Genomic DNA, 21,098 nt, shown 5'->3' with positions numbered 1-21,098 from the left:
CTCTATTTTCAAAATTATGAATCTCATACTTTAAGTAAGTCTATTTACAAAAATCATTTTAGATGAACTTGTTAATAAATTGTGAGAATATTTTTGTTATTATATTAAATACTATTATTTACTCCATTTCACATTCTGTCAAATTTGTAAATTAACACATAAATTCCCTTGCAATAAGTTAATACTATGTAAATTAAAGACCAAAAATCAAATATCATATAAAGTCATATAAATATAAAATTAACCGTTTTATACTTATATAATTTATACTCTTTCTATTTCATTTTATTTGTCCCATATTAATTTAGCGGTCTCATGTTATTTATTTATTTATTAGGAGTCCATTGTATTATTAATAAATTAAACTTTATTTGTCCCATATTAATTTAGAGGTCTCATGTTATTTATTTATTTATTAGGAGTCCGTTTTATTATTACTTATTAAATTAAAACTTTAGAAGACTTGGAACGACTACGCCCCCAAGGCCTAGCTCAAGTGACAAAAGGTGGAGGATTTGAGGCTTAGGTCGTAGGTTCAAGCCCCACACCATGCAAAGCGAAGCCCGGTATTTAAGTGGAGAAGGGTAGAGGGGCGGACCTATTATTCACCGAGTTTAGAAGACTATGATTGGTCCAAAGGGCGAGTCACAGACGGATTTCTCGGTTATAAAAAAAAAGACTTGAAACGACTACTGAAGCGAATTACTCTCTCTCTATATATAAGTTGTGTTTGTACTTATTAGGTTTCTCTACTAATGTTAAAAACCCTTTGTTCAAAACTCAGGCGTCATCATCTGCTAGACTGCTACTAACAAAAACCCTGCAACAAGTTGTTGGTCACCCTAACTTTCTTAAACCCTACTGTTGCAGATTCCTTGAACACACCCTTTTGCCTGCTACTATGAAAACTATGGATGAATCTGATGTGGGTATCTCTTGCTACATTTCCAACCTCCCTGGCTTTCGTGGCATCCTCAAGCAAAGGTCTTTTTTTTTTTTTCTGTGACAGTTTCTTGGTTATGTATTTGCAGTTGCAATTGGTTATATAGTAAAGAACTAAAGATAAGTTGGGATACCCAATTCTTGAAGAGGAAAGATGAGTTGGGAAACCTATTTTATCCCAATTCTTGAAGTGGAAAGATAAGTTGGGAAGTCGTTCCAATTTTATATTCCAATTCTTGATTACAATTTATTTATCCAAATTCTTGATTATATATTGTGTTCTTTTTTTATATCCCAATTCTTGATTACATAATGTGTTCTTTCCATTCTTGATTACAGAATGTGTTCTTTCTTTATATCCCAATTCTTGATTTCAATTTTTTTATACCAAGTCTTTGATTAAATCGATGGAAATCACTTAGAGATGTGTTTCATATCACTTGAGAATGCCTAAATAATGAGTATGTATTTACATTGGGATGCGTCGTCAAATGGGGTGTATCATTAGTTGGAATTGGTAAATAGAGTAAAACCCATGTAAAGGGAATTCTTTAAAGAGGAAAGATAAGTTAGGAATTCTGTTTTTTCTCTGTTTATAGTAAAAGTGTAAAACGTTGGAAATCATTTAGAGATGTGGTTTATATTAATTGAGAGTGCCTAGACCTGAAAGTTCATCTTTTGGCTAAAGAAGTTTAAGTTCATAGTGATTTGTTGTACCACCCGTTGAAGGAATTGCATTTTCTGTAACTCGAAAGTTAAGACTAGTGTTTTCTTGTCCTATTGAAGTGTGTGATCTGTACATATACAAAGACAATTACCATCTAAAGAAAATATTTTAGGAAGTCATAAACTTGAAGTATCTTCAATGTTGAAATCTATATGCATGTTCTTGATAATTCAAGCAACTTTTGTTTTGTGGTTTGTTTATATTTCCACCATGAGTGTGCTATAATTAAAGGTACAAACAGTTTAATTTGAAATTGTTTGGGCATTCTTGAAAGCTGCAGCTGGGTTTGGGGAATTGTCTTGCTTATTTTAGGAAAATGGGTTCATCTTTGTGGTTGTTTTGTTTTGTTTCTAGGTACTCCGACTTCATTGTAAATGAGGTGGACTTAGATGAAAATGTTGTTCATTTGACTTTGTTGGAGGCTCCAAAGGAGGTGATAAGTTGACCTTAATTTCTTCTTAGTGACCTTTATGTTCATTTAAAATTGCTTTATGATATGCGCCAATCTCTCTCTCCAGTGTTCAGAGAACAAGGACGTGAATATATCTGACCAACTGAATAGAAGTTATGTGACTGAGATAGAATCTTTCAGATCTCTCGCTGGCAATTCTGATGCTGACAAGCTTAAAGCTTTTATTGATGAACTTAATTCTGGGGCTGATGTCAGTGATGAATCCATCGTCCTTTCACCAAGTTCAGATAAATCCCATCGGACTGTTAGTCCTTATCACGTGCTCGTTCATTGTTTCTTTTGGTTTCATATGGTTCCTTTTGGAAGTATCCTATATCTGATATGTTATTACTTTTCAGGCAATTCATAACTTTTTCAAGGAAAGATTAAAATTCCTTGTAACTGATACAATTGATGGAGTAGAGGACCAATCAAAGTGTGTTCGTGTGAGATTGAATAACGACAGGAATAATGGAAGGGGTAGATCCTCTAGGAAAAGGAAAGACCGAGATGATAAACGTTATGACAGTAGAGGTTCAGACAGTTGGCCAGGACATCTTGGCAAGTTCCTCAGGTAACTCTAGTTGTTGCATTTGTCTCTACTTTTTCATTTAGATCTTTTTTTTGAGAAGGTACTTTATTCATACAAATCTACAGCACTGATGCATCTTTAGCTTATTGTGTTCTGTGTAGATTTTTGCATCACATACAAAGATAGGTTTTCTAGTTATCAAGGAAAGATTAATGGTCTCTATTTTCTTCATTCAAGAAGTCCATACTGCACATTTGTTGGACTACTGAGTATGTTCTGAATATATAGTCTTATAAATTAACTACATAGAGAAGTCAAATAATCTGGAAAAGAAGATTTCTCTAGTAATACATTTTGGAGTAGTCAAACTATTTTTGAGTGATACTTCAAACAACTCTCCAAGAGGGTGTCAAAGAAGCATCTACAAACTACAAAGTAATTCTCAAGCAAAATCCAATTATTCATTTAAGATTAGTAACATCAATCTTGTAAGCATATCAACAGATCCAGTCAATTTTGATTCTTCCAGTTGCTAATAACTTCTATAAATTAGTAATCTCTGTTCACTTTTGCTAAATGCTAGCACACTGAGTGCTACAACAAGAAGCTCCTTTACTAGTAAAGGTTGGCCACCCTCTCTTCTCCTATATCTTTTACCCATTCATTTTTATTGATACGACAAAGTAAAGATCATTATCCCGTGGGGGTGTAAGACCATGAATCTCTTGTAAAATGACTCACCTCTTTCCCCATCACCATTCTAAAACTGAGGCAAACATCTTTATTGAGTGACTGCAATTGCTATATTCTAGAACAATCTCCTATTTCATGGAGCTATAGTCTAGAACAATCTCCTCTTTCATAGAACTGCTATAGTCTAGTACAATCTCCTATTTTCATAGAACTGCTATAGTCAATGTCTTCTTTTAATACTATATGCGGTGTCTCGTTACCATTTTCAAAAAAAATACTATATGCGGTGTCACGGTCACCTCTATGGAACAATCTCCTAATTCATATGTTCCAAGTAATGATTAGTTACTAAGAATTTGAATGATCATTCTTCTGATATTTAAAGTTGTAGAATATGATGTTGGTGAAGAATGTGAAGTCAAGGAATGTATTGCTTGCTTGTTTATTCAAACATGTTGAGAGTTGAATGGTGTTTACAAGTAATCAGGAAAATTAATTCCCTCTCCTGATTACACAATTATAGGGATTTAAAACTTTTTCCGTATTTACAAAGAATGATATTAGAGCAAGATCTATATTTATTCTTGATTTACTCAATATTGAAATTGGGCCCACCTATTATGTTACCCATGCACTAGATGTTCAATCTGGAGTGTGCAGGGAGATGTTTAAGTGACCCACATTGGTTGAGCAAATGAACTGTCATTTTCTTGAAGTGTCATAGGTAATCCTCGCCATGAGCTAGCTTTTGGGTTTGCGTCAAGCCCACAAATCATTTTCTTAACAATGACGATTGGTTGCAACCCAAGCAGGTCGGATTATCATCCAATTTAGTAAGAGGAGTATGCCTTTGGAAGGTTGTCTCCACTCTAGCAACAAGCTTGAGTTCTGAATTTCTCTTTCTTTTGATTTTCCTATTTATCCATTCTGCTGGCAAGAAAAGTTTACATATTCATTGGAATGAAGACAAATATGATTCAATGAAACAGGTCAACATTAATTCCTTACTCTTGTTGCGCTGTAAATGTTATGTAGTATGTATTAAGTTCTGATTTCCTTACTCAGACCATATGATAAAAATCTTTATGAACAGAACTTCTCTTTATCTTGCTCATTAAATCTTAATGTTCTGATTGCTATATAAAAAAAATCTTAATAATCCTATTTGATAAATTTCTTATATTTTTCACTACCCTTCATGGTTTTAGAAAGCATGGCGTTGTTTAACATCATATTGCTCTTGAATAGTATCTGAAAGGGTGTTGTTGCTGCAAAATCTAAATTTCAGGTTTCATCTTTTCAAGGAGAATAAGGATACACAGGAAGCTTTAAACGTTATAGCAAAGATGCTTGGCGTTCAGGTTGGTGACATGCAATTTCCTAGGTTGAACTTACTTCGTTCAGTTTAAAAACCAGTATTCTCTTGCATACGTTTGCTAGCTTTTCTAATGGATAGCTGAGTTTAAACAAGAAATATTTAAAAGGAAACAATTCATCCAGTGTTTGTATTGCTGTCAGATGTGTGTTGCAACTTACAAGTACTAGTTCTGCATTATCGACAGTTTGATATATAAAAGTTGTAAGATAACATGCATATGATTGATTTTATGGCTGATCTGGCAGCTTAGGTCCTTTGGATTTGCTGGTACTAAAGATAAGCGTGCTGTTTCAACTCAGAGGGTACGATTTCTGGTCATCTTTTTCTTTCTTCGCTATTTACTTGCATCTTTGTTTAGGAGTAAAAATTAATAGGTTTGTCATCTGGTCAACTTTTTGATGTCATGTGTTTCTCTTTAATACTTGAACTGAGTGTCTTTCGGCAACAACCTCTCTATCTTCTCAAGGCAGGGGCAAGGATGTGTACCCACCACCCTCCCCAGACTCCACTTGTGGGATTATATTAATTATGTTGTTGTTGTGCTATTCTTTAATAAACACAATTGCTTGCGACTTTGGAACTCCAACGCAATGCTGAATGAATAAGACCTTTTTCTTGTTTGAGAAAAGGGAATGATGGGGGATCACAATTGCGAAAAATGAAGGAAATGATTTCCTTTGGTATGGGTCATGTTTGAGCATGTTGGTTTGGGTTCTGTCTAAAGATGCTTGTCATCTTAAGCTTTATCATGCTTCTATGGTATTTTATTTAAAAGTTTTTCCAGTAAGTTGACACAGAATTTCTGAGTTGTGCTTATGCTATTATTTTAGTGTTTTCCTGATTTTTCTTGCATTCTAACTTCTCTTAAATCACAATTGTGAAATTTGCCTATTAGTTAGTAGTAGTAGATGTAGGACTACCTCTTTATAAAAAAAAGTTGTTGTAGGACTAGTAGTATTATTGCTTATGCTTTAATAAACCAGAGTGGAATAGTAGTTGGTTTGTGTGGTTTCTGGTAAAAGTTTTGTTGATTTTCTGGTGTTGTATGAAGACTTGCTAACATTTAGCTTTCAAGGTAGCATTCCTTAATATCTTCTCCTTTTTGTTTACTTTGTGCTGACCAATCTGCTCTTTGAAGGTCTATGGCCCGAAACTCTTTTTCACTTACCCCCACTATCACTCCGAGCTGTAAAAAGCTAGCAAAGCGAGGGTATAGCGCTTCTTAATTTTAAATTTTGTCAAAAATTAAGCTTCACTTCAATGAAGTGCGCACTTTGTTTCTTGCTTCATGCTTTTAAGGGATGCAAACCCTTGTCACTTTTTTCCGCTCTGCGCTTCCAAAAACACTGCTATCACTTGACTGGATATACTTAAAACTCAACAACTTCTAAGCTGGTAACATAGATTAACCACTATAGTCATGATTTTCCAGGTTCTGCAATAATCTGTCAATTCGTCTGCGGTCTGTCTGTCTTTAGGTTGATATCTATCCATTTGATGAACTGAAATTGCTACTTTTGCTAGTTTCACATCTGTTTTGACCAGAAAAAAATGTTTTAAACCAGCTCTGGTGCCACAAATTGCTTGGTGTATCAGTTGTCCTTCACCTAGATACTTTCTATTTCACACAACAGCACCTTTTTTTCTTTTTCAATGTTGGTATACATATTTAGTGATATCTCTTTCTATCACTAAGCTATCACATTTTTCACTATATAGGTAACTGTTTTCAAGCAACAAGCAAGTAAATTAGCAGCTCTCAACAAAAGATTGATTGGTATCAAAGTTGGTGACTTTTGGTGAGATCAATGCCTCTGTGTTCTTTGGTCTTATGACAATCTCTCTCTCTCTCTCTTTGATGTAAAATGTTTCTGACCTATTGATATTACAGCCATGTTAAAGAAGGGCTTCTGCTTGGGCAGCTTTATGGGAACCGATTTACTATAACACTTAGGTATAGTTGTGCTTGAATATTTCATTTGTCCATTCTTGTGAGGCTCCAGATGGGACATGAATGTCATTTTTCTCTCTTTGCTCATATTCCTTATTCTTTTAAAGTATGGCTGTAAAGTTTGCTGATTGTATGACCTGTTATATGATCGGCTGGAACTGAAATCCTTACAGGGGAGTGTCAGCAGAGTCTGAGGATATAATTAAAGCATCAGCAGTTGCCCTTGGAAAACATGGGTTTATAAACTATTTTGGCTTACAGGTATGTCGTAATATGCAGATCTTTTTATCTTGGTTTTGGTGGATAAATTAACTCTTCTTTAAATCCAGTCTAGGCCGTCCATTCGTTGTTCTTCAGAAGAATCTCATTGTAGAAGAGCTTTTACAGAGGCTAACTTTGAAGATCCAGAGGCTATTTTTGTGTCTTAGAATTATTGTGAAACTTAAAGAGGGTTGGGAACCCTTTGTTCTGTACATTTTAATTACTTCTTGTGACTGTTCTAGAGTTTGGGTTGTGAATATATATAAAATTTTGTTACCTTCTCATTGAAAAAAGAAGAGCTTTTACAGAAACTCCTGGAATCCCTCCGACCTTATTTTGCTTTAGGAGAAACTCATTATGATCTTGCTTTCTTCATTTTCCAATGTCTTGCTCATATACGCTTATGGTTCCCTGATTGTATAATTAATTCATAAGTATGTCAGTATGTGGGGTAAATGTGAGCTACAATTTTGAAATTACTGCTTGCTTGAGCTTATCTTTAGTCGTGCATTGCATGACATTGTGATCACCAACAAGAAGCCCGTACTCAACTTAATCAAGGCAGATCAGGATTCACATTTAATAACATTTTCTGGTCATTGTTGGTTGGCTGCTTGATATTCTTTCATTTTTTCTTGGCTCTTCATTTCTCTTTGGATTTTGACGAGGGATTTAGTGAAGTTCTTAATTGGAAATAAAATATGGAACTCCTTTATTGCTAAGCTTGAGTTTTTATTTTGATTGGCAAGTGAAACTGTGAAAGTCACCAATCTGTCATGAATTTGATGGCCATGTTCATCTTGTTGTCTATGCAAATGATGTAGCGGTTTGGCAGCAGTTCTGTGCCAACACATCTAATTGGAGCTGCATTATTGCGTGGAGAATGGAAAGCTGCTGTCAGCTTGATTCTTGATCCAAGAGAAGGGGATATCCTTTGCTATTTCACTTTATCCATTTTTATTTTTTTTCACTCTCTCTCAACCCTTAAACATGAAAGTCCTCTTCCCCAACATTTTTTAATAAAAAATATTCTGTATTATGTGTGCCTGTAGGAAATAATTGTTCTCCTTAGCTTTAACCTTGAATACAGAAGAATGCCATCAGTACAGTAAGGGAGTATTACAAGGAAAGTGGTGACATTGATGGGACTCTAAGGCAGTTACCTCGTTATCTGGTTGCTGAAAAGGCAATTGTAAGTTCCAGTGAACAACATTAAATTTATCCCACACTTGAGTCCTTTAGTTATTATCTGTAATTTCCAAAAAAAAGGAAGTTGAAGTCAGCCTCTATTATTACACCTATGTAAGTCCGACATCCCAAAAGTAAGCTAATGTTTTGCTCATGATGAGCGTCACCATTTAAAGACTTGCAATAATCCAAGTTTGCCTAAAATTTTAATTTATTTTTATTCTTTTTTTTGCTTTGCATTATTTTGTGCTGTCCTTGACTTCCCAAAGTAATTGAGTTTCTCTGGGATAGAGCAGGTCATATTTTTGTTCCAAATTTTTTATATTTAAGCAATATTTGTGATATGAGATTGTGTGTTTATGTTCTACAATTGACATTTCCTGTCAACATTATACAGTTGCAGTGCCTGAAAAGATCTCCTGGAAACTATCTACAAGCTCTGAAGGCCATACCCAGGACTCTCCGAATGATGTAAGTCTTCATAGTAGGATTCACTATTTTCTTCTTGTAGTTAACATATTTATCTGAAATTTAGTGATTGAAAGGTGAAAAAATAAAGTGCAAATACATGCTACTCATTCTTCCTAGTCACTTCCCTTGAGTCTTTGCGTTAAATCTACCTGAGATTTGCATTTTGATAATCCTTTTCGTGAGCTCTCTGATCAAGGTGCTTCAAAGACGTTTGAGTTATCAGCTCTGAAATAGTAGGGTCAGTGTGCCTGCTCCTCAGTTTTGTTGAACTACTGTTAGTTTCAAGCCAAAGCTTCTTTCTTACTGCTAAAGCTGTTATTATTTCTTTACCCATACTAGGTATCCGCTTGCTAGATGGGTGTCACCATAAGGCAACTTCATCTAGAAAAATATATTCCTCCCCAAGCTTTTGCACATCCCTCACACCCCCCTCTCCCCAACAAGGAAAAAAGAAAACACATGAGCATGAAAAAGACGTGAATAGTCTAAGAGTCACATCCCAAACTACCCTCTAGACGTGATTGACACCCTAGCACACACCACTGGTCAGGCGAACCCAATTACCAAATAACCTCTAATTAAATTAGGGTTGTTACACTAAGGCCCTTAGTTGTTTTTCTTGTGTTTCCATTTTTGAAATCTCTCTTTCTTGCAACTCTGGAAAGTAAATCCTTATAGAAAATTAAACAAAGATAATCACAACTTATGATCACCTTTTCCTCTTGCATCCCCTTCCTCGAACAAATTCAGTATATATGCGGGGCTTGTTTATCAGAGCCCTTGATTTGATAGATCCTTCTAGTTATACCCTCCACAAGGACGTGTCCGAAAGATATGCTTGATGAACATTTCAGGAAGAAACCCTTCTGAAATTACTTGTATGTAAATTTTTGAAAAGTTTTTCTCTGTGCCCAACTTCTCTAGTGCTGTATGATCCCAAAATCCTTTACTTTTTTCTGTTTATGTATCAAACCTCTGACAGTATAGTTCAATGCATAACTCATTGGGTCTTAAGGTAAATACTGTGAAACCATTGGCTCAACTCTAAACGAGAACTGTGGAGTTAAAGAAGGTGAAACATTCTAGTAATTGAAAAGCTATTCAGTTTCATAGAACTCTACAGCTTCTTACCTGCTTCCAAGAGTGTAAAGCCATAAACATCAATTGATCATGAGATTTAAGGGGCTTAAAGCATTGGGAGTACAGAAAAGAGTCATGCATAACTTTTCAAGTTTGAGCTTTTATAATGATACAGATCTTCTCCTTTTTAGGTATGTTCATAGCTATCAAAGTTATCTTTGGAACCATGCGGCAAGCATGAGAGTGCAAAAACATGGTTTGCGTTATTCAACTTCTATTAACTATTTTTCCGTATATATGTTGATCAGAATGTACTTATGGGTGCTTCGGTGTGCCACTTATTCTCATACATTTTCATTACCCCATATCATAGGGTTTGACCAAGTTGTGTTGGGAGATTTGGTGTATTCAAAAGAAGAGTATAAAGTGAAAGAATCTTTTGTTGCTGAATGTGAAGACGTGAATGACAATAATATGGATGATTATAGCAATCTGGATGAGATCTCAGAGACTGATCTTCCTGAAGAAAGAAATATACCAGTCAAGGTTGGTATCTGGATTATCTAAGTACAAGAGCTGTTCTAAATTTCTAAGCGAAGAGTTTATATGAAAAACATTGCATGGCAGATGGGTTCATATGTATTCCCTCCATCTCTATGCAGAGTTCACATTTCATATTCCGAGGACATAGTAACAAGAACCCCTAATTAGATTACACAAAAGACCTTTTAGCTACCTAGCTCACTCTCTGGGTCTCCAGCTTGATAAAGCTCAAAACAATCCCAAATTTTGTACAAATGTTCCTCCCTGATAGTATGTTTTATAAGATATGTCCAAATGAAATAACGAAAGGGATACATCCTAATCACTTTGCTTTTTCATTTGATTGGTAAAGTTACCATTAGGGTTGAGAATTATAGGGCGCTCTAAAGCAGGTGGTATATCATATCATGAACTTACTTGCAAGGATGGTTAGTGGCTTACTGTATTTTGACTTTAAGAGTCCAACTGCTAAATCTTTATGCAACAACTATGCCTCTGTCCCAAACAAGTAGGGTAGGCTATATGAATCCTCACTGACCATGTTTTGCCATTTAAACTCATTTCAGGCCAACGTTTTACAAAATAAGAAGTATTAGAAGTTCTCTATATTTTGAGAGAAGTAATTGAGAACACCCTTAAACTTGGGTGAATTATTAGTTTCATCCCTGAACTATTCACGCCAAGTCCAACAATGTTTTCGATACTTCTCTCCTATATCTTCTACTTGCATGTTGCTACCTAAATCTCTATATAACTGAAAAAGAGGAGGATGCAAAATGCAACTTGGTGACCTGCATGACCACCATTTATCCAGTTGTATGGTGAAATTGATGGTGTTAGCTTGCTATATATTCTGCATGATTATCAATTATCTGTTACTTATGATATGTGGGGGAGTAGTTCTTTTCTGATGTTTAAAATTCCGTCTATATTAATTTAAATGTTAAAAAGTACACCTAGTGGCTTCACTCTCATGCCTAGTTCCTACTGAATTTCCTAAGAGGTTAGGGAGAAGTTAAATTGATTAAAAAACTTTGCTCTTGTGGTGCCTCTTCTATATTGAGTTTCCTCGCATTGCCTGGTCTTGAGGCGTAGTTGTTTGGTACGTTTGCTTTTTTTCTGTGAGCAGTTCTCATCTGTCTTATTAAGTCTAGTGATATTTTCTGTTTGACAGGTTATAAATGAAGAAGACCTTAAATCTGGTACATATGCCATTGATGACGTACTTCTACCTTTGCCTGGGTAAGATAAGATAATATAGTATTTACAATATTCTTTGAGTTTTTGTTTGCTCTTGTTTGTAAGACATATTATAATGGCAGGTCTAGAGTTATTTATCCATCAAATGACATTGGTGAAGTTTACTGTGACTTGGCTCAAAAGGTATTTTTTCTTCATCTAAAGCCTGAGCTTGTTGATACATGTACCCGATTATACTTTGCCAATCACTACTTTTTCTTCTTATGTGATTTGGCGGTACATTATTGAAAGAGAAATCAGTGAGGGATGGGAGGTGTTTGTTCCATAATGAAGAAAGAAACTACATGGTATTTGAAACTAGATGGGTTTGGCAGTACCATGCCATGCTAGTGCTGAGGAGGGATAGACCTGTAGCTATGAACAAGGACTTGGACTCCTATTTAACAGGCTCTTGTTTCTTTAAACATCCTTTTTCCTTTTCTCTGTGGATTGCTCCTCTCTAGCTGAACATCAATCTGCCTTTAGATTTGTCAGAGAAATTGCTGCCAAGTTGCACAACCTTTTCCTTTTAATCTCTTTCCCTGAGTGAAATTAGTTATCTGCAACTCTTTATTTGTAGTTTCTGAACAGCATCTCAAGTGCTTTAACCAAAAAAGCATGCAAAGCCGAACAGAATTGGGCTCACTGTCTCGTATGGTTTTCGGTATACCTAAAGTGACAATCATAACATCATATTAGGATTATTAACATTCTGCTACGATGGTAACTAATCATATTCTAATTCATATAATGATGTTTTGCCATTCAAGATGTGCATTTAGCTTCTTGTTTAAATTTTGAAGTACATTGGGAAGTAGAACAATTTAAAAAGATTTGCATGTGAAGTTATCACTAACCTTTGTCCAGTCCACTTGTGATGACTGTCGTTGCTGTTCTTAAATTTATTCGTGTCTACTCTCTTTATTTTGTTCCGTTCTAATGCACTGCCATTGCTGGTCAGGATGACATCAGCTTGACCGAGACTGCACATAAGATCAAGTGAGTAAACATTTTTCTCTAATTTTGAATAATTCATCCACTTCTTCATTAGTTGCTTGATGTTTTTCTTTGTAAGTAAATTATTTTTAGAATGCACGTCACGTCAGCATTATATGGTACAAGAAATCAATTGCTCCCTCTTTGTAACCCTCAAATGGCTCCTCCAAAAAATTTTCCAAGTCAAAAATTGAATTCTCCACCCAATTTAAGAGTTTTCTCTCTTCTGTTGCTTTCCTTAATATCACACTGCATATGTTTTTTTTTTCTTTTTCATTCCATTGCTCTCCCCTGACCCATCTGCCTTGTATTTCAATTTCATTATACACCCCCCCCCCCCCCCCCCCCCCCCCCCCCCCCCCCCCCCCCCCCCCCCCCCCCCCCCCCCCCCCCCCCCCCCCCCCCCCCCCCCCCCCCCCCCCCCCCCCCCCCCCCCCCCCCCCCCCCCCCCCCCCCCCCCCCCCCCCCCCCCCCCCCCCCCCCCCCCCCCCCCCCCCCCCCCCCCCCCCCCCCCCCCCCCCCCCCCCCCCCCCCCCCCCCCCCCCCCCCCCCCCCCCCCCCCCCCCCCCCCCCCCCCCCCCCCCCCCCCCCCCCCCCCCCCCCCCCCCCCCCCCCCCCCCCCCCCCCCCCCCCCCCCCCCCCCCCCCCCCCCCCCCCCCCCCCCCCCCCCCCCCCCCCCCCCCCCCCCCCCCCCCCCCCCCCCCCCCCCCCCCCCCCCCCCCCCCCCCCCCCCCCCCCCCCCCCCCCCCCCCCCCCCCCCCCCCCCCCCCCCCCCCCCCCCCCCCCCCCCCCCCCCCCCCCCCCCCCCCCCCCCCCCCCCCCCCCCCCCCCCCCCCCCCCCCCCCCCCCCCCCCCCCCCCCCCCCCCCCCCCACCCCCCCCCCCCCCCCCCCCCCCCCACAAAAAAATAAATAAATTCTGGGAGGGCAAATGGTACACACCACTTAAAATCAACTGGGAGATTGCGTGCCGTCCTTCCTCAATTTCAAACCTGTTATTTTCCAACATAATTTTCAATGATTGGGATCATCTTAGTCTGGGAAATTCAGACTAAAGAATATTACATCTTTAATAACCACCGAGCTCGGTATTTCCCTGAATCTGTAACAATAATTTGACCCTTGACATGTCTGTCAGCGACAAATCAGCTTTATATCATTGTCTGCGGCTTTCTCTAATCTACCAGAAACAGTTCATGTTCCATGAATGAAAAGGAACCACTAAATTAATGACTAGAATACCTGTTGTTTAGAGCATTACATGATGTGCTATAATGGTCCATCGATCAAGAAACAGGTAAAGAGTCCTTCATTGATCAAGTTCCTTGTCCCCACCATGATTTGCTTCTTGAAATCTAAGCAACATCACATCTTTGCCTGGCAATCGTCGATTCGGTTGCAACACCAATCCGAACTGTCCAATCAGCGATTCCATCTACCTAGAACGTCTGATGATCAAATCATTGCTAGGCATGTTTAAGGAAATTCTTTCTTCTGTCTACTCACTCGTGTGATACCGAGAATACATGCTCACTTCCTGCGGAAGTCTGTTAAATTTGTTGTTGAGGTGTTAAGCACCATGTATGAAGTTATTCTCTAAAAGACCATGCCTAAATCATGCCTCCTACCTTGATGCTCTGATTTACTTTTATCCTTGCTATACAGTGGGCTTATTTTTCGTATAATAAATTTCTTGCACAAAAAAAAAGTAAAAAGGAGATCATATGTGGAAAAGGAGCATCCCATAAATATCTATGGGATGTTCTCATTATCATTAACCCTAGAATGGACTGAAGTCTGAAGTTATGGATGAGAACAGAATTATCCTTTACTCTACAGTCTTTAATATTGCTGCTATATATGATCTGATGTTCCTGAATCTAAACCCTCCCTTATGCCTACTCTTGGGGATTGTCCTCCTCTTTGTTGCAGAGAATTCTCCATAACCAATATGACCGGAGCTTACAGACGTGTGTTTCAAAAGCCGAAGGATTTTGAATGGTAGGTCAGAAATGGTTGCACATATCTAGTTTCAGTTCTTCTCCGTTGTCACGTTGTTCCACCCTTCCCAGGTTTACTGAATTTTATTCAGAATCCCAAGGACTTGTCACTTATCTTGTGTTAGGGCTTGTTTCGACCTGGATCTGAAAAACCTTGTCAAGATATGCCTTTTTCTCCTAACTTTTAGTTTTTCAATTCATTCATGTGTGGATCCTCGGAGATCACCTTTTTCCACCACTAGATAAAAAAAACAATAATAATTTTGTCAACTGCTCTTATTATTATTAAATTAAATATTTTATTTCATTATAATCATCAATATGAATGTAGTTCAACATTATAAGTACTTTTGCTACTTCTGTCATAATGAATGCACTTCACTTTATGAAATTAATTTAGATCTCTGTAAACTGCAACTCTGTATCAGAGGTTTAATTGTGATTTGGTGACTGATCTGAGTAATATATGCCAGTTTGAAAAAATGTTTCTTTTGAATACATTCTTTAGAATTGTGATTCTCGCCCCACCCTTGATACGCAAACCATCTACGTGGGATTGTAACTTATTGTTGTATTGGACAAGAAGCTTCCATTTTCGTCTTTTTGAATGCATTTATTGTTTTTGTAGGGAATTGCTTAGTTACACTGATGGAACTATACCTCTGGCTGAGACAGATTTTGATGTCATTGCCAATTCAGTAAAAAGCAAGGTCAGAGAGGAGGACCCGACCAATGGAAGCAAAGAGCTTCCTGCTGACTCTTCAGCTATCTCTGTAGGTGGTGACATGCTTTCTGGAAAAGTGTGTGAGGAAAAGATTAACAATGAAGCAGGGATGCAATCAGAGAAATCTCAGAGTGGTGGTAATGCTGAGGAGAGCCAGATGGCTCTCAAGCTGAGCTTTACACTACCAGCTTCTTGCTATGCAACTATGGCTGTGAGGGAGCTGCTGAAAACATCCACTTCTGTATGTTAATTGACAATACTTTTACCATTTATCTTGTGACGAAATCAATAACATAAGCAAATATTTCTCCCACCAAAAAGTTATCTTGATAAACCTTTTATGCTGACATAGGAAGAGTTAAACTTACCTGAGGGGGAGGGGGAATAACTACAAAAGAAATATGTGACAGTCAGTGAGTTTAACAACTGCTGCTGACTTTGTCCGTTTTCACTGACCTAGCGTGAAATGTGTTGTTTCTTCATATTGCACATATTGATAGGTTGGTGCAGTGCATGGATGAAAGCTAATATTTTGTACTCGCTATGCAGGTTGCATTTCACAAGTCACTAAATGATTAAGCAAACGCTCGTCTACAAAGAGAACTTTGGCTTTTGAAGTGGCTGCCTTTGCTAAGTACCATTGCGTTAGATGGTAAGGGTTTCTTTTCCTCTTAGCTTTTGCTTTTGAATTGCAAATTGTAATATGTTATTATAGGCGGTACCGTTTTGAAAAAGATTCACCAAACAAAATGGTACCACCAGCAGCGCCCTGGCCTACCCCTTCTCTGATTGCTTGCCCATTATGAGAGGGTAACAGAAACCTTGTTAATTAAAATTACTAGGTATCAAAGGAAATTGACTGAGAAACTTGCATGAGGCTGGCTTCTCGCTTTTTTTTAATCTTGTCGTTAAATTTTGAAGAATAAATGTACATCTGCAGGTTTCGGGGAACATTGTTTTCCAGTGATCAATGTGATGTTGCAAAGGAAATTAGCCATGAGTTTCAGTCTCCGCCCTCGCTTATAGTGCTTCAAGTTTCTTTCATTCTACTACTGTTCACCTTTCGATAAGCTTGCTGATGATATAGTATTAGCAAATCTGTAATAGAATGTAAAGAGCCATTTGAATCGGATATATGCACCACTATTTGGAAGAGATACTTTTGATGTAAACAGTTTTTTTGATATATCCTTATGTTAGATGGTAAGTGACGGAGCCAGGATTTTTGTTGAGGTGGTTCGAAGTATAGAAGTAAACACGTAAAAATTACAAGATGAAAAATGTCGCGGGATGAGAGGAATATATTAATTTTAAGGGAAAACTACCTAATTAGACATACATCTATACCATATATACTAATATTATCTCTACTTTCAAACAATTACATATATTGCCACTTTTAATATTTTATACCATATATTTTAAAAGATATAATTAGATACACTAAAACCCTTAAAATTAGAATTCATTAATTATCTTTACATTCAAAAATCAAAATTAATAGTTCAAATACCTTTCTCTGTCATCAAGCCCCTCCCTCAACCTTCTCCATAAATCGTCTATCCCCAATTCCCCACCCCCACCCCACGCCCCCAATGTATTATTTTAGTTGCAATGTATTTGGTCATATAATTCATTTTATGTATCTTAGTTTTTATTTCATATATTTAATATGTTTCAGTCAAGATATCTTTACATGGCAGTGCTGCGTATCTGATTTGATTGTTTCATGTATCTAAGCATGTTGTTATATGTATTTTACAGTGTTTAATTTACATGTATCTAATACGATAAATAGTGTATCTGAAACTGTTAAAAAATATATTTTCTTAGCAAAAAATAATGAATAAAAATGTATCTAACTTAAAATTCATATCAACTAATTAGAGAATTAACGATGTATCTGACAGTTCACACCAATTATATGAGCTACTACCCTTCACATGTATATGAACAACAAAAATAAATGTGTATCTGACATAAACAAAATGTATCTTACTATAAATAAAACTTAGAAACGATAATCAACACCATATCTAACAAGGTATATAGTGTATCTGAAATATTAAATAGTTGTTTACTATCATGTATCTATCAGTATTATCGAGTAAAAAAAATGTTCCATACATAAACAAAATGTATCTAATACTAATCAAAGCTCATATTACAGAGAAAAAAAATAAAATCGAACAGTTAATGTATCTGAAATAAGTGCAAAAGAATCCAAAAAGAAATAAACTAACCAACAAAAAAAAGAAGCTAAAACAAAAACAAAAGAAAGAAGAAAGTGAAAAAAGCTTAGATACACATCGAGATAAATCTGGAGAAATGAAAAAAATGATCCCATCTTCGTCCACCAGGCTTTTCTCTCCTGTTCCTTTCAATCACAGAAATTCAAAAACGAATTTCATAGGCACTGAGCCTAACTCTGAGATTCAAGAATGTCTCTTCTAGCATTTGAGATTAAGAAAAGATCAAGCTTGCTCTCATCACCCATGGTAGTCCACAATTTTCAAACTTGTTGCCAAGAAGATGAAGTTTTCAATTAGAGAACTCTTGTGGTTTTAGGATTTCGTTATTTTAGGAAGATTTGTTAGAATTAATATGTTAATGAATCTGCAAATCAGTTAGAATTATTAATTAAGCCTAAATTACTCCTTTATTTAAGGAAATAGGTTATTCAATATTATTAAAATATGTATCTCTTTAATTCAAACCGTCGGATACATGTATCTCGCGAGTAATGATACATGTATCTGACAGACAAAATATGGTATAGGATGTAATTATTGAAACTATCTTGAATTCTAGTAATTAGGTCCTAAACTAGTGGGATTTATGTAGTTTTCCCTAATAAATTTGTATTGTTACTTCATATTTGAGTGTAAATATAAATCTAAAAATTGTCTAAACATCTCATAATTTTTATATAACGGATAAATATATTAATTGACTGATGATAAGATAATCTAAGAAGGCAATAACTGAAGGATCAAAAGTTCATTCATCTCAAATAAGCAATATTCTGATATGTAATCTAATCGGGCCGGAAACGCCCAATAATCTATATAGTGGGCCGCTCCTACCTTGGGTGATTTTCTGGTTTTGGGCCCAGAATTGTATAATCAAGTTTTGTCCCGATAATAATGGGCTTACAGCCCAACTTTTCTTATGGTTGGGCTTACAGCCCACTTCATATATAAGATATTAAAGAAGAGGAAAAATCACACCATATACACATTTAAGAGACAATTCTTACTTATAACAGTTTATTTACGGGTTATAACATATCAATTAAATTTAAGTTTATTTAAAAATTAATTACAATTTAATTTAATACTCCCTCCGTCCCATTTTATATGAGGTACTTTGACTCGGTACGAAGTTTAAGAAAGAAAGGAAGACTTTTAAAACTTGTGGTCCAAAATGAATGATAGAAATTTGTGTGGCTGTAAATCATTTCATTAAGGGTAAAATAGATATTTTATAGTTAGATTGTTACTTTATATAGAAATGTGTCATTCTTTTTTATACTGACTAAAAAGGAAAGTGAGTCATATAAATTGGGACAGAGGGAGTAAATGATTAATCTCTTTATATTTTTATATTATTAATTTTTAATAGTTAATTAATTTGATTGTAGTTCCTTTTTTAAAACAGAAATTATCAGTTACACAAATTTTTTAATCTGTTAAATTTAACTTATATCGTCATGTTGTGTTTAGGTACTTCCTACTTTTACACTGCTCCATCAAACTTTTAAAATTTATAGTGTTTTTTTTTTCTTTTATTTTTCAGTATTTTACTTTTTCTTGATCTTTTTCTGAATTAGTGCCCATTCAATCATTACTAATATTATTGTGCATATTCAGAAGATAAATAAATGTCACCGTTGTCTTTTTAGTTCATTTAATTCAGTTTATTTGGTTAATCATTTGTAAAAAAACAAATTATGAATTAATCAAATAAGTTTATTGTAGTTATTCATCTCTTTAGAATCGACTTAAAAATAGTAAGAAAGAGATACTATGAAATTAAGAAAAAAAATACAATTAAATAGATTTTATTAAATGAATATTCTCAATTTGTCTTTGAAATATAATGTTTGATGTAAAATCATTTCTTTTTGGATTTTTCAATGTAGCATTGCAGGCTCAGTATTGAAAAATGCCAAGAGAAGTAAAAATATTTGTAACTGATATGTCCTTATGCTATTGGTTAAAGTTGGTGGGCGCTTAGTGACGCAAATCCACTACCATAAGGTTAAAGTTGGTGGGCGCTTACTGGGGGTGTATAGGCCACACCTTCGAGCCAAGCCAAATCAAATCGATTTTATTTTTTTCCAAAGTACTCATGACCTTTCTTTTCGTGAGTTTTTGATATATTTTCCTAACACACCGTTTTTGAGATGTTATTGTACATCTTTTCTTTTCTTTTTTTCAATTTTCCTTGAGTGTCTTGAAAATGGAATCAGATGCTTCATCAATTGGAACTTCGAGTTCTACATTAAATCGCACGATCAAAGATAATAACCTTTTCAATTTAATCTCTTTTTCAATCACGATATAATTATAAAATAACAAAAAAAAACTTGAAAGAACCATCTAAAATCGAAAAGAGAACCAATTTTTTTTGTTAGTTTATAGATTTAATAAATCGACATAATTGATTAAGTTATTTTTTAGTGAAAATACAAATCAAACCGACTATGATCTATGTAAATTCCTAGCGCTTACCATCTGAGTGACCCTCGTGGTTCATATCATTGAATCCAACTACTAATATTATATTGAAAGTCCTTTTTGAAGGTTTGTGGAGCAACCGCCGCTCCAAACCTACAAACCCTACAACTGATCATATGCCTAAAATTGAAAGTACGATAGTGTTGGTTAAATATCTCAATATATTGATGTGAATAGTTTGTTTTCAAGAATATTTTTTTTATCTAAAAGAGAATCTATCATTAACAACAAGAGAAGTAATGTGCACTCTACTGAACTACAAAATCTCATGAATTTCTTTAATTGATTTCCCAAACAACTTTAACAATTTCTTATGATCTCACCAATTACAAACAATGTAAATGGCGGCAAAAATAATACTCTATATGATTACAAGTATCGTATACTATTCTATACGTACAAATCTCAATCTTTAATCTACCATCGACTTGGAGCAACAATAATGGCCAACAAAACTCTTTCTGCTTCAAGACCATCACCAAAAAAGGGACTCATAGTGTTATTTCCACGATAAAAATATTGGAGCAACAACGAAAATATAAACCCAATCAAATTTGAAAAAGCAAAATGGATGGCTACAACTTGGAAATAAAATGAGTCTTAAGGTATATTTCAGATTCAATACTCTAAAGTTGGGTTTTTTTTTGTTGTTGGCAGTTGGCACTTACCCCATGTCATTTTCGATCTCTAATAATAAAATCATTTTTTTTTTATAAGCAACAAGTCCTTAGTTATTTATATGGATATAAAACATGATAAAAGATAACATTATTTTGGTCAAAGTTAAATTATTTTTATATTTAAAAAGATGACATTATTTTTTTAAACTACTAAATTTAAAAGAGTAAGAGTGAGATAAATCGGAGTCCGGAGCCTAAAGGGCAAAAAAAATGGTCAAAAATTCCAAAAGGGCACATCACTTTTTATTTTAGCCAAAAGGGCAAAATCGCTGCGTCAGCAGCGATTTCCTCTGACAAAATGACAAAATCGCTGCCCTAGCAGCGATTTCGTCTAAAAAATTTTTTTATTTTTTTTTATTAAAAATCGCTGCTGAGGCAGCGATTTTGTAAAAAAAAATATTTTTTTTTTAAAATTAAAAATCGCTGCTTTTTTTTCTTTAAAAAAACTAAAACAGCACATCAAAAAAAAAATTAACCAAAAGGGCTTCTGACAAAACAAAAA

General features: G+C 35.8%; 1 protein-coding gene across 2 annotated transcripts; it reads left to right on the top strand.

The window, feature by feature from the left end:
* Positions 1–766: 766 nt before the first annotated feature.
* Positions 767–16,406, top strand: LOC102592116 (multisubstrate pseudouridine synthase 7). Of its 2 annotated transcripts, XM_006347713.2 has the most exons (21): positions 767–984; positions 2,024–2,102; positions 2,188–2,385; positions 2,480–2,694; positions 4,634–4,706; positions 4,969–5,025; positions 6,443–6,522; positions 6,615–6,677; positions 6,848–6,935; positions 7,760–7,862; positions 8,024–8,127; positions 8,521–8,594; positions 9,866–9,930; positions 10,048–10,220; positions 11,392–11,459; positions 11,540–11,600; positions 12,418–12,455; positions 14,383–14,451; positions 15,079–15,415; positions 15,724–15,826; positions 16,115–16,406. In XM_006347713.2, exons 1-20 carry the CDS (start codon positions 902–904, stop codon positions 15,751–15,753), a joined length of 2,058 nt encoding a protein of 685 aa, XP_006347775.1. In that variant the 5' UTR covers positions 767–901; the 3' UTR covers positions 15,754–15,826; positions 16,115–16,406. The 2 variants fall into 2 exon arrangements, with proteins under 2 accessions (XP_006347775.1, XP_015164407.1); XM_015308921.1 differs by lacking the exon at positions 14,383–14,451.
* The last annotated feature ends 4,692 nt before the right edge of the window (positions 16,407–21,098 follow it).

The sequence above is a fragment of the Solanum tuberosum genome, unplaced genomic scaffold, assembly GCF_000226075.1.
Source record: "Solanum tuberosum cultivar DM 1-3 516 R44 unplaced genomic scaffold, SolTub_3.0 scf00092, whole genome shotgun sequence".
In the NCBI taxonomy this organism is placed as follows: domain Eukaryota; kingdom Viridiplantae; phylum Streptophyta; class Magnoliopsida; order Solanales; family Solanaceae; genus Solanum; species Solanum tuberosum.
The sequence above is the reverse complement of the archived record's forward strand: the minus strand, read 5'-3'. Positions and strand labels throughout refer to the sequence as shown.